This window comes from Phodopus roborovskii, unplaced genomic scaffold (genome assembly GCF_943737965.1).
Source record: "Phodopus roborovskii unplaced genomic scaffold, PHOROB, whole genome shotgun sequence".
NCBI lineage: Eukaryota > Metazoa > Chordata > Mammalia > Rodentia > Cricetidae > Phodopus > Phodopus roborovskii.
Window position 1 is genome coordinate 13,455,497 of NW_026125295.1, and position 13,656 is coordinate 13,469,152.

At 53.0% G+C, this 13,656-nt stretch overlaps 1 protein-coding gene across 1 annotated transcript; it reads right to left on the reverse strand.

Moving 5' to 3' along the window:
• Positions 1 to 35: 35 nt before the first annotated feature.
• Positions 36 to 11,850, reverse strand: Lamb2 (laminin subunit beta 2). Its single transcript, XM_051204134.1, has 33 exons — positions 11,727 to 11,850; positions 11,553 to 11,638; positions 11,257 to 11,429; positions 11,036 to 11,171; positions 10,878 to 10,951; positions 10,293 to 10,481; positions 10,128 to 10,191; positions 9,689 to 9,891; positions 9,488 to 9,608; positions 8,991 to 9,179; positions 8,642 to 8,821; positions 8,410 to 8,522; positions 8,069 to 8,148; positions 7,860 to 7,992; positions 7,547 to 7,705; positions 7,343 to 7,470; positions 5,178 to 5,307; positions 4,829 to 5,021; positions 4,610 to 4,753; positions 4,191 to 4,422; positions 3,951 to 4,114; positions 3,645 to 3,869; positions 3,339 to 3,556; positions 3,142 to 3,238; positions 2,681 to 3,053; positions 2,403 to 2,587; positions 2,091 to 2,326; positions 1,663 to 2,011; positions 1,160 to 1,367; positions 941 to 1,082; positions 602 to 778; positions 349 to 508; positions 36 to 266 (listed from the first exon to the last, which is right to left on the reverse strand). Exons 2-33 carry the CDS (start codon positions 11,635 to 11,637, stop codon positions 130 to 132), a joined length of 5,397 nt encoding a protein of 1,798 aa, XP_051060091.1. The 5' UTR covers position 11,638; positions 11,727 to 11,850; the 3' UTR covers positions 36 to 129.
• Positions 11,851 to 13,656: the final 1,806 nt, after the last annotated feature.

Below are 13,656 nucleotides of genomic sequence, written 5' to 3' on the forward strand. Positions count from 1 at the left end.
CCTTCGCCCTTCCCACTAACTTCCAGACAACACAGTGGAGGTTCACACTGGTTTATTGAAAGCTCTTTAATGTGTGGACAGACACGCGTGTGGGACAGTGCTTGGGACGAGGCTGGGCCCCGGAAGTGGTCACTGGCAGGTGTTGTAGATCTGGACCTGCAGGTTGATGGCCTGAAGCACACTGCGCATCCTGGCTTCCAAGCCATCCAGCTGGGCCGCCTTGTCCTCCAGTTCGCGTTCGTTCTCTTCATACGTGCCCTCCAGTTCTAGAAGGGTCAAGAAGTACTTGAGGTCTTTCTCCCACAACCCCACCTCTCTAGTTCCTGCCCACCCGGGGCCGGTCCTCACCCTGTAGCCGCTGCAGCTTGTCCTGAGCAGCTTGCAACAGGCTCCGAGCCTCATCCCGCAGTTGTTCGGCCCTGGCTTGTGCGGCCAGCACACCTTCCGCTTTCCTTTCGGCCAACGCCCTCACAGTTTGGTACTGGTCACCTACTTGTTCCCGCAGTTGCTGTGGATGTGAAAGGCAGAGTCAGTATGCTAGTACAGGGGAATCCTAACTACACTACTGCAACTCCCTCGGGGTGGCTTTGCCTCAACTTACCTTTTCAGCCTCCCGGGCACGGCTCTGAGCACTGCCTGCTGTTTCTTCAGCTGTAGATGCGGCCAGGCTATTTCCTGCCCGTTTTAGTTTCAGGGCCTCCAGGAGAGCATCCAATTGTTGAGCCCGCTCACTTGCAGAGTTCAGTGACTGCTCTGCACCTGCCACCCGCTCTTGTACCTGCCACAGAGGGGCCCAGCGATTGAGAGGAGAGGAAGGTTGATCTCTGTGAGTTCCGGGCCAGCCAGGGCTACATAGTGAGACCCTGTTCCAAACATAACAAAAGCGATCCGGAGTAGATGCTCATAACCTTGTCCCACTGATGTCCTAGGGAGACCATACCTGGTGCAGGGTCTGTTCTGTGTTCTCTGTGTCAGCCACTGCTCCCCGGATGGCTCCCTGTGCAGCACCCTGTGCCCTCTGAGCCTCCTCCAATGCTGCCTGCACTGCCTCTGCCTTCTGTTTCTCACCCTCAGCACGGCTCCTGAGGAAAAGGGGAGATCAGGGTCTGCAAGTATCAGGACGAGGTTTCAGGAATGGGGGCCAGGGTTGGGGTCAGACCGTGCCCGCTGTGCATCTTGTAGTAGCTGTTCAGCCCGACGCACATCGCCCATGGTATGTGCCAGGATTGTGTCCACATCTGCCAGGCTTCGGACACGTTCTGCAATCTCGCTTGCTAGGTGCTGTATCTGCTCAGGTGAGGCTGGGATGGAGAGCTCTAGCACCCGCGTAGCTACCATTTCAATACTGTCAGGATCGGCTCCCTCCTCTATGGAGACACAGGCAAAGGCTTAAGAACAATCTCCAGCATGAACTTGGACATAATCTTGATATGTGGGTTCTCAGACTGCACATGCCATAGGAGTCTGCTAAAAGGGATAAGGATGTAAACAAAGAACAGGGACTATATAAGGGACCGAGACTTAGGGACATTGACTGGACAAGGAAGGACGAAGGGACAAGACATAGGGTCATAAACACATACCCATCGCAGACCCTGAGACTCAAGGACACACAGACACAAGGGGAACAATCATATGGCCTGGGCCACGTGGGAGGCTCACGGCTGAGGAAGTCCTTCACACTCTGGATAAGTTCCCGCAGCTCCTGGTTGGCCTGCTCCACTTGGCCCCTAGAAGCATTAGCCTTGTCCAGGGCTGCCTGTGCCCGCTGCTGTGCCTCCTCTGCCTGCCGACGAGTCTCAGACACTCGGCTGAGGATGCCGCCACCTTCTGCCAGTGCCCGCTGCAGCTCGGCCTGTGTGTGCCGAGCCCGGCCCAGTGCTAGATCTGCTGTGGCTGCTGCCCCACTGCAACCGAGGCCACCACAACGGGGCTGCCCATCCTCATCCCGACATCCGGCCCCCCCACAAGGGCTGGTAGCACAGGGTGCATCCCCTGGTGCGCCACACACCTGTCAGGCACAAAACAAATCAAGGTTCTATGGGAAGAATATCCACAGCTACCTACCCCACTCCACACCTGCACCTCACCAGTTCATTAATGCCTGTAAGGCTCAGGGTATGGGAAGAGAGCTGTCCCAGTGCCCGCTGGTGTGCCAACTGTTTGCGGCTGAAGTTTTCTTTTTGGGCACCCATGAGCACTTCCGTCCGACGCCGGGTGTCTGCTGAGCTGCTCACTGGGCTGGGTACTGCAAGGGTGGAGGTGTTGGCATGGCGTTCTGCTTCTGTAGACTGGCTGTGAGCATGTCGGATGCTGTCATAGGCTCCTAAGTTGGGTCAGAGGGGGGGTCAGTCAGATGAAAGTTGGCCCTGGCCCACCCGCCTAGTTAACCGACAGCTCACCTAAGAAATTTGAATGTTTGAGGATATCCAGATGCTGGTCAAGCTGCCTCAGTGTGAGATTAAGCGCAAGCCCGTCTCTCTCCAGACCACTGAGTGCATGGTTGGCATTGAAGTTCTCATCCTGTACATCTGTTAGCTCTGCTTCTAACTGAGTCAGGCGCTCAGTGGTCTTCCCAATTTCATGGCTATATCATTAGGGAACATGTTTAGAGAGGCTTCAGTCCAGATCTTTTGGGTCTTTGCTCCATCCCACCATATGCATTTAGTCCCATCCATACCGCAGTCCTTCTGTGGCCTCTACAAGCTTCGCAGTAGAGGCAGCTGAGGCATTGCGGGCACCCACAATGGCCTGTACCATGCCCAACTTCCCCTGCAGGTTCAAAAAGCTGCTCTCAAAGGCACCCAGCACACCCGTCTGCTGCAACTCCTGTGCCCACTGCTCCAGGCGTCGTGTACGAGCAGCCAAGTCCTGTACAACACGATCCCAATCTCCAAAGCATGCATGGCAGGGGTGACAAGCAGGAAAAACACCAGAGAAACCACGAGCACACTGGTCACAGCGCACGCCAGACACGCCTGGGCGGCAGCTACAATGGCCTGTGGAACGGTGACACTGAGGTTTGTCTATTCCGCGAGGATCACAATCACAAGCTGCAGAAAAAGACAAGCCATAGTATGAGGGCTGCTGTGATGCATACTGAGACAGACTTTCCCCACCCTGTCTCTCCAGATTTCTCACCACGGCACTGCAGGCCAGGGTCTCCCCAGTGGAGCTCTTGGCACTCAGAACAAGTTCTTCCACCAAAGCCGGCATGACAATGGCACTGCCCTGTGAACTAGGACACAAACAGCAAGGCTCAGTCTCTACCAAAAGCTGAGCCTGCAAGGCAGATAGCAGCAGGCTCCCTGTCCCCAGATATCTCCAGGATTCCATACCTCGTTGCAGGTGGGGCCTCTGGCCCTGGTTGGGTGGCAAGCGCAGGGCTGGCAGCCACGGCCACTGGTGAAGTTCCAAAAGTTGGGGGCACAATGATCACAACTAAGGCCTTGGACATGGGGGAGGCATGGGCACTGCCCACTGCTTGGGTCACAGTGGCACTGCTCAGTAGACGGGCACTGCTGTGGATTTGTGCCGAGAGGATTGCAGGTACAGCCTGGGCAAGCCAAGATAGACACGAGAATCAAGGGGGTCTGTCCCTAGTAGAAGCCACCCCAACCATCTCTTCCCATATCCAAACTCACGGTGACAGCTCTGCCGGGCTGCTTGTCCATGGAAGCCAGGCTTGCAATGGCCACAGTGGGGCCCTTCTGTGTTGTGTAAACAACGCAAGCATCGCCCCGTGTGGGGATCACAGGCATCAGGGTCCGTGGGGTCAATGTTTCCACTGCACTCACACAGTTGACACCTGCCACCTGGCTTTGATGGGTCTCCAAAGTGCCCAGGGGCACAAGCTTCACATCGAAGCCCTGTCCTCAGTTAAGAGGAAACCATGAGGGCTAAGCTTAGCCACCTCACCCTAATCCCACACCAGTGCCCTACCCACTCACCAGTGTAACCAGCTCGGCAGTGGCACACAATTTGCTGGGAATATCCATCCCGGTGGCAAGAAGTAGCAAAGTGCCGCTGGCTCCCAGGACCTTCAGGGCAGGGACAAGGTCGACACTGGCCTCCATATGGCAGCCGTGGGTCCCCATGAAAACCAGCAATGCACCTGTTGGGAAATGAGTAAGTGTTATCCGCAGGCAGCCTGGCCATCAATCAACCACTCATAGCTGCTCTAGGCTCACCTTTCACAGTGCTCGCCCCCTGTGTACTCCCGGCAGCCCAGGCACGCGCCTGTGTGGGTATCACATTCATCTGCACGCCCATTGCAGACACATGGCCGGCAATTAGGGAATCCCCACTGGCCACGTTGACAGTGGTCACAGCGAAGACCAAAGGCACCAGTTCGGCAGGGACATTGTCCACTAGTCCCTTCACATAGGGCACTGAGTGCCCCATCAGGGCTACACTGGCAGGCTGGGGACAAGGTAGAGACAGTCAGGGTGGGAAGGCTGAGGAATGATAGTAAAGTACAAGGGACTCCAACCTAAGAATATAGGGCCCAAGGCAGAGCTGAGAAAGGAAGAAGCAAAGCAAGAGGGAAGAGGGAATCTTGAAGTGAGAAAGGGAAGAGAATAGGGAAGACTGAAAGACAGACAAATACCTTGACAGCCTGCAGGGCCAAAGCCATAATAGCCAGCAGCACAGACATCACAGCGGCGTCCAACCACTCCAGGTTTGCACAGGCACTGGCCACCATGGGGGTTGCACTCCGAACTCAGTGAGCCTTGAGGGTCGCATTGGCATGCTGTGAGGGGAAGAGGAAGAACAGGTTAGGCTCGGCCCCCACCCCTGCCTACCAACTCATAATGAGAGTACTTACGCAAGGCTCCATTGTAGATCAAGGAAGACAGGCTGATGAGGAGGGGGGCACAGGCCTCAGACAGAGGGGTCTTGCTGGGCATCAGACCTTCCTCATGGCAACGGTAGCGTTCAAAGGTGGCACGGCGCTCCAAGGCAGCAGCATCACCCCCACTAAACATCTCTAGCACCAAGACATGGGGCTGCAGGACCAGCTGAGTGCAAGAGTGGAACTCACATCAGCAACCACACTCCCACGGCACTGCCATCGGCCTGTCTTCCCTACCCCAGACCGTCCTAGGCATCACCACCATTATAGTGTCCACCCCACAGGCCCTGCCATCTTTGCTGATTTGAGAGGGCTTGTTCACCGAGTCAATGAGTAGTCCAGACCCGGAGTAGGTTCCCGGATGGGCGTGTCCCCCTGTTCGAATCAGTTTCAGATTCAGTTTGTAGGTGGTGCCAGGCTCAAGGCAGACGGGTCTGGGAAACATCAAAAACCTGGGGGTGGAGAGGAGAGAGACAGCATAGGATGCCACTCAGGGTCAATGCCCCTATCATCCTGAGCCTTTTGTTTTCATCGTTGTTTTGATTTTGTTGTTTTTGTTTTAGTTCTGAGACACAGTTTCTCTATGTAACAGCACTGGCTGTCCTGGATCTCACCCTGTAGACCAGGCTGGTCTAGAACTCACAGAGATACTATCCTAGACCATTGACACTGCTACTCATAGCAATAGAATCTATTGACCAAGGCAGAGACTACTGAGCCAGACTAGCCAACTTGTACCTGCCGAGTCAGACAGGGAATCTAAAGAGAAGAATCCTACAGATGTGGCTTTCTGGAATCATACAGTCACACATTACAATCTGTCAGGTTTTCTTATTCTCATTTGTTATTTTTATTATGTATGCATGCATGTATATACTGGTGTGTGTATTCACGAGTACATTCATGCACTCTGTGTGTGTGTGTGTGTGTGTACACTCACTGTATGTGTGCAAGTGCCCACGGAGGCCAAAAGAGGGTATTGTTGAATCGCTTGCCACTGGAGTTATAGACAGTTGCAGCCTTCCAATGTGAATGCTGGGTATCCAGCCCTGGGTTTTTGGACTTGGGGTTTTTGTTTTTTGTTTTGTTTGGTTTTTGTTTCTTTGTTGTTTGTCTTGTTTTGTTTTTAAAGACCCAATTAAAATAAGAGTATTTAATTTATACTGTAGCCCCAGGGATTGAACCTACAGCTTTGTAGGTGCAGGCTAAGAATGAGTCACTGAACTACATCCTCAGACCTTTGTTCCCTTTCCCTTGAGACAGTAATCCTGTCTCTCTGTCCCCTAGGTGATTCACATCACCTTGTAAACCCACACATGAGTTCTTTCATTTCATTCCCAAATCCTCCTTCAGTCCCTGAATCTCCCACAGCTGCACCTTCTTTTTTAGTTTCTCACCCAATAAATCCAGAGTTCCCTGTAGTCACTGCCAGCCAGTCCTCTCCAGTGGGACTGGCCCACTTTATGTCAAGGTCACCAATGACCTCCATGTAGCTAACTCAATGGCCACTTTCCTATTCTCACCTGTCTCCAGCATTCAGCAGCATGCCATGCGTTCACTGTACCTTCCTCTCCACTCTTTTCTCTTAGCCTCCCTGCCCTAGTCCACATCCCTAGGTGGTTTGTTTTTTTCCTTCTTCTTCTTCCCACTTATTTCTCCTTTTTTGAGGCAAGGATTATATGCTCCAGGTAGACCCTGAATTTGCTGTGTGCTGAATATCTTGAACTTCTGATCCTCCTGCCTCCTCTTGCTAGGATTACAGGTATGAGGTACCACAACCAGCTCATGGAAACCAAGTTTTACTCCAGCATTACTCCTCCCAGTAATCCCACACACTGGCCTTAACCCTCAAGTCAAAGATTCTAAGAACTGTTTCTTCTCAGCCTGTCATGGTGGCATACCCCTTTAGCTCCAGCACTTGAGATGCCTGGAACATGTTTTAAGATCCTGGATCTGAGCTGGGTAGTAGTGGTACCCACCTTTAATCCCAGCTCTTGGAGGCAGAGGCAGGCAGCTCTCTGTGAGTTCAAGGCCATACTGACCTATAGAAAGAGTTCTAGGACAGCCAAGGCTACACAGAGAAAACCTGTCTCGATAAACAAAAATAAAAACAAACAAAACAAAATAAGACAAAAAAAGGAGGGAGGCCCAGGGTGGCCAACAGACAAAGATAAAGGAAATAAATACTCCCAAACCTTAACAAACCTTAACCAGCCACACCCTTTTTCTGATACTACTGCCTTGCAAACGTCACTACTTTAGGATGACTTCCCATCCATTAATGCCCTGGCTTCCGAAATTCACACCCTTGAGAAAGCAGGCCCCGTTTTATGTATGACTTTCCTGTGAGCATAGCCACAGACCTGGCAAGCAGCACCCAGAAGGGCATACTTGAAAGAAGGAAGGAGCAGATAAGAAAGCAATGTGGCCTTTCGGGTGATCTGCATGGAGTAAGGGCTGGCCCTGCAGGCCTCACTGTGCCTTCACCTGGTGTTTGGTTGAAGCATTCCCTGAATTCGGTCATCCTTAGGCAGCACATGCCCACAGGGACTGTGAGCAGACACGGGCCCTGGGCGACCCACAGTCAGTTCCAGCTCTGCCCATTGCCCAGGAACCTGGTGGAAGAGGACAGTGGGGAGGATTCTTCCACATCCAGAATGTCTGCACAGGTCAGCAGTCGCAGGGTCTAACCTGAGGCTCTAAGCGCAGTAGCAGGTCATAGTCCATGGCCTTTGGCAAAGAGGTTACCAGGAACTCCACTTCCTGCCCTTCCCGAAGCCGTACAAAGCCCGGGCCAGTCCAGGATGGAGTCTCTCTGTTGGTCGCCAGCCGCTCTACCACCTCAAGTGCCTAAGAGTCAACACAGCCACAGCACGGGTGAGGACTCAGGTAAAGTCCCAAACAGCATTCCTCCTGCCAAGACCTCCCCTAGGACTGGATAGTACCCCAGTCCCGCCAAGGCACCCCCACAGCCAAGCTACCCACACCTCGTGAGTGCTCCCACCTGCCCTCGGGCATCCTCGGCCTCCCAAGTTAAATGGTCTAGAAAAGGCCGGAAGTAGCCAGGCTGTACTTGCTCACAGCGCCGTCCCATCATGTGCTGGCGGCAGCGGCACTGGCCTGTGGCCTCATCACACCTGAGGAATGCTGTGGTTACTTCAGGGTCACCTGCTTGGCCTTCCCTCCCGCCTCGCAAGCCCTCATAGCACTCACTGAGGATCCAAGGCACCACCCACGTCGCAGTCACAGGGGCGGCAACCAAGTAGATCATGGCTCAGGCCCCAGTGGCCAGGCTGGGGAAAAGGGATCGATGGAGGCCAGACACCTACTTCTTTGCTACCCATCAGTGAATCCAACCACACCCCCAGACTCTACCACTGATTGGTGAACACAGTCCCCAGACCACTGGTCTATACCCTTGACCTCCCAAACCAGAGGCTTCTCATTCAGGACTAGACCCTAAGTTCTCAGTACCCACCCACCGGACTTTGCCCCCAGCCATGTGCTTTGAGGACAAGTCCAGGATCCTAGAACCTCAGATCCCTCCATCTCACCAAGCAGCGGTCACAACCATGTCCAGTCACCAGCCGCTTGCAGAAACAGGTTCCACTGTTGGAGTCACAAGGGGTGCCCCCAGGCACTGTGCCCCGTGAATTACACTGACAACCTGTACCGAAAGAGGCCCATTAGTACTGTAGAAAGTAGAAGTGCTCGGGTCCATCTGCTTCAGGAATAAGAGACCAGAGGTTAAAGGTCAGCATAGGAGTTACAGCAAGAAACACATACGCTGGCATCCTAGAGGGTCGCTGGCACTAAGTCCAAAGAAGCCATCACGGCATTGTTGGCATCGAGTGCCAACCACGTGTTCTTTGCAGCGACACTGGCCCGAGACCAGCCCTAGCACAGGGTCATCATGGGAATCACAACGACCACCATCTTGAGATCCCATAGGGTCACAGTCACAGGCTGAGAACAAAGGAGAACATAAATTGTCCTACCCAATGGCACAGCATCAGTCCTAAGCCTTCCCTATGCTGTTCTGGTTCCACCCCAAGCCCTTACCACACAGATTCTGCCTTCCTAGTTCCTGACTCGGGCTCAGTTTTCTCTCCCTCATACCAAATCCCAGCCTTACGACGGCACGCAGCTGGGTCCCGCATGTCCTTGGTTGGGTCATGGTAGAAGAAGGGGCGGCAGAGCTCACAGTGGCGTCCAGCCGTGTTGTGCTGACATCCATCACATACGCCTCCACTCACATTCCCAGATGCCAGGTACACAGCCATGTCAAAGTGGCAGCTGTGAGTATGCCCGTTGCACTCACACTCTGGGAAGAAAGCAAAGGCCAATGAGAAATCAAGTCCTTAGGATAAGGGACACAGGGATGAGGGTGTGTGTCATCACTCTATGTCGGGACCATGGGCCAGAATTTGTAGGTGGCAGGTTAAGGACTTCAAGGCTTCAGAATCATATGGAACTGGTAACCAGAGAGGGTTATAGAGGAGAGCTGAGTGTCATCAGGGATATCAAGACCTGGATAGCCTTTAGACACAGCCTAGGAATTTAGGGCTTGACCAATCAGCATTTGGTTAGAACCAGGCACAGCCGGGCTGCAGAGTTCTATGTTTCACTCACTCCGACAGGCATGAGGATGGCCGTCCTCAGCAGGATGCCAAGGAAGGTCATGATAGAAATCCTGACACTGCTCACAGTTGAGACCACGAGTATTGTGTTTGCAGACACAGGCCCCATGTACCTGTGAAGACATTCAGGAAGCTATCTAACCACGCCCACACCTCCCCGTTACCCTATTCCAGTCATCTGAAGGGCCCTTACCATGCCCTCAGCATGGGCTGGTGCCCCCGGTGCAGGAGCACATTGTGAGGCATGCCCATAGCAGAAGCAGTTGCCACGGACAACAAGCTCATAGAGGGCGTAATAGTATTTTTCCCGGATCTCCCGCCGGGGGTCAAGCAAGTTGTCTCCCAGTGTGTGAAGCCGAGTCAAGTTCACTCGTAGGTTGGTGATCTTCAACAGGTCTAAGAAGGGGAAGAGGGTTTTGTCCAACTAGATAGGCAAGCTCTGGTTGCCTCATACCCACCCAGGGGTTGCAGCTGCCAAGGTCACCTTGGGAGCCCTCTTTTCTATTGCTACTAGAGCTAAACTGGGCTTGGCATCTGCTCTAGGAAACACCCAAAATAGTTACTTACTGAGGCCCCAAATAGTCCTCATCCATCCGGACACTGGGACTGTGCCAGTCTCCACGGGTACTCACTCTGAATCCGTGGGCTGTAGGGGTCTGGAATAGGGATAGCAGGATCCAGCACACGATAGATGACCTGGCATGGCAGGAAGCCCACAGATATATGGGACCTTGCTTCAGGTGCGCCACAAACCCCATAGAGCCCTTCCTACCCTCTGCCCAGATCCCAGCCTTTACCTCGCCCTCAGTGGATGGCTCAATTTCTGAGTAGCGAGACTCACAAACCACATCATCCCAGTGCCGTGGAGGGGCCAGTGGAACTCCTGGGAAGTCAGCCCCACAGTCATAGGAAAAATATCGGTACACATGCCAGGTGCGGCCAAAGTCTGCAGAGCGCTCCACCAGCATGGCAGCGGGACGAAATGTCTGGTTGGGGAGGGGAGACATGCCTGATTAGCAGGAACAAGGACCCCAGCCCAACCTAGGCTGCTGAGAGCCCTGCGTACTCATGATCACTGCCAAGCAGCTCACAGACAAGTGGGAGCGACTGAAATCCAGGCAATGACCAGACCAGGCAGGGTAGCCACCTCTAACAGGTAGGTTAGTATCTGACCTAGTCTAGGAATGCGGCACAGGAGAGCATGTGCAAAGGCCTGCAGCGTGCTCAGCAATGGAAACTATGCAAGAAATGACCATGTTTCATATGTGGTCAGAACACAATACAGGAGCTCAGAGAATCCGGGTTGTAGAGCTAAGGTTTTGTCCGGGGGCATTGGGAAGCAAAGCAGGGCAATCAGGGCAGGTTCACTGCTAGGCAGGCACCTTGAAAGTCATAATGAGATGGGTGAAATGGAATTCAGCTTCCAGGTCCAGTTGGATGGTGACCCTTGGGATACCTGCATCAGGGCACAAGAGGTCAAGGTTTTGAGGTTACTGGCATACAAGCCCTGGTCACTCCATTGACCTGCCCATGGGCTTACCATTCTCCGATTGCCACCAAGCTGCACGGCGTTGTGGTGCAAAGCTGGTGACTACATTCTGGATTCGGTGGCTGTTGGGGTTCTCTCGAGCAGAGAAGGGCTGCCGGGAGTCGCACAGGAAACATTTCTTCTCATCCTGTATTGGGTGGAGGTTAGTACCAGTACCTTAGCTAGTCCCAACCCCACCCTGACCCAGCCTCTCATCCAGTCCCCAGCAGCACCTGCAGGTGACTGACAATACAGTAGGGCTGAGGGCTATGCAAGCCACAAGTGGATGAGGCAGTCAGTCTGTCCGCACGGCCCACCAACAGGTCACCAGTGGCTGGATAGCAGCTTCCTCGAGAACAGCCAGGTACATCCAAGGAAGGGGACTGGGCCAATGTGGCAGCCAGCGCTGGGAGCAGTGGGTTAACCAGTATTTCATTAGGTAGCCTGTGCCTTGGGGCCCTGGGCCAGCCAGCCACCCCTGGACCTGCCATCACATCCCATAACCTTAGGCCTCACCAGGCCCTCTCACCACTTAGAAGTAGGCCCAAGCGAAGTTCCCAAGGCAGAGGCTGTCCCTGCTGGCCCCTCCCTGGTTCTCCAGAGGCCCACTCCATCCTGAAGAGAAGGAAAATAGAGATAAGGGGAGATAAAGAGTCCAAAGACGAAGCCTACCACCTTCCTCGGGGTTGATGCTGACCCTGACCTTGTAGGTACTGGGCTGGTTTCCCTCCAGGCTCTCAGTCTGTCCCAGGGTCTGTCCAGCAGTCACTCCTCCACAATCTGAGAGTCTGACGACTTTGGGTAAAGTTGGAAAGCAGGGAAGGAGGGAAAACATGGAGTGGATTTTGGACGGGATTACAACAGGGTAGAGCCCCCAACCCCTACCATATCTCTGTGCTGTGCAAACAACCCTCATCCCAAGAACCAGGCTTTGTCCACTTCACCCGCAATTTCTTTTAAGGTGAGGATTTAGAAGAGTAGCAGAGGTGTATTTAGCAAAGAAGCAGGTTAGTTAGAAGAGCTAATAAGAAAAGGGAGGAGTCCAGAGAGAATTTGAGTAGGCTACTCAAAGACAGGGAACTCGTGGAAGTATCTTCAGTGTCTCCGTCCATAAACTTCAGATTTGTACAGAGACCAGGGCAAGATGGACAGCTGATACTTGAGGTGACAGGAAGGGGGCTTATGGAGCTGGGGGGATGGAAAAGGTAAATAGAAGGTTTGTGATCTTTGAGATATGGAAGGCATATCTGAGGAGCTTATGGCCTTTGCCCTTGCTGTCACTATAGAAACCACTTTCAAATCATCCTCAGACTCCCAGGGTGACAGCATCAGCCAGAAGATGAAATAGATGCAAACTGGAATTCTAGTGGACCTGTGGGGAGGTTTACGGCGACCCAAAGGACCGAGTAGGACTGAGCTCTGGGGGATACTTGGTAGACCCACAGTGCTGAAACTCAACTCTGAGGAACTGGAACGTGCGTAGACACTACAGCAAATGGGTTGCAAGAGGCATTGCTTGTTTCCTGATTAAAATGAGTGTGGCTACTCAGCTACCGGGATATGGGATCTGAGTGACAGACCCCGGACCCCAGCAGCAGCGAGTGAATCCGAATCTTGTGGCTATTTTCCATTTCGGACTTTCCAGTCCTCTGGCAGCCCGGGAGCTAGAGTTGGAATGCGCGCACCCACTAGGCGCGCGCCCCACCCAGACCCCTGGGACTTCAGGCGGGAAGAGGGTGGGTCCAGGGTCTATAAGGCTTGCTTTGAGAGCCACAGCTATGAACAGACTGCTGGAGATCAAGCGAAGATTACTGGAAGGTGCGGGCGCCTGTGGGAATGCTTTTTGTTTTTGTTCTTCAGAGGAAACTTTCCATTTCACAAAGGAGAATGGGGGCGGGACAGTCAATCTGTTGGATTTTCTCTGTCATTTGAGTAGAGTCTGCACAGTCACCTGGAGGGTCCTGTGGGTAACCTAGGGAAGCTCTGGGATACTAGAAGTGATCAACCAGAATTTTAGATCAGGTTCTCTCCGTTGTTATGACTGGCTCTTGGGAACCCATTCCTCATGCCGGATTGCCTGAATACAGGGGGAGGTGCTTAGTCTTAGTCGTAAGGCAGCTTGGTATGCCAAGCTTTGTTGAAGCCCATGGGAGGCCCCCACTCCTTTCTGATTATACCACGGGGTGTGTGTGTGTGTGTGTGTGTGTGTGTGTGTGTGTGTGTGTGTGTGTGTTTTAGGGGCAGAAGGGAGGAGGGGACAGGGAGTGAGAAGAGGGAGGGGAGGCTGCGGTCGGGTTGTAAAATTAATTAATTAATAAAGATCATGTTGTAGGCAAAAAAAATTTTTTTTTAGATAACTCGGAGTTAAAGCATCAGAATTAAGGCATCAGAGGGTGTCATGATAGCTCTGTTGCAAGGTTAGAAGGCCAATGGGGGGCATCATAGAGTCCTATTTAGGACAGAGGATTCTCAGTGAGATCTTTGGTCTCTCAGAATCAAGATGAGATTCCTTGGTCACTATAGTGCAACCCAGGTGGTTTCAGAGACTTTTTTGTTGTTTTTGTTTTTCAAAACAGGGTTTTTCTGTGTAAGAACGTTGGCTGTCTTAACTCACTTTGTATAGACCAGGCTGG

Bases quoted from the DNA above. Each gene is read 5' to 3' on its own strand.
- Lamb2 (XM_051204134.1), bottom strand. From the start codon at position 11,637: ATGGAGTGGGCCTCTGGAGAACCAGGGAGGGGCCAGCAGGGACAGCCT. The intron at 10,952-11,035 runs GTAAGCCCATGG...GCCCTGATGCAG, and splicing joins TTGGTGGCAATCGGAGAATG to GTATCCCAAGGGTCACCATC. The intron at 3,870-3,950 runs GTGAGTGGGTAG...AACTGAGGACAG, and splicing joins CTGCCGAGCTGGTTACACTG to GGCTTCGATGTGAAGCTTGT.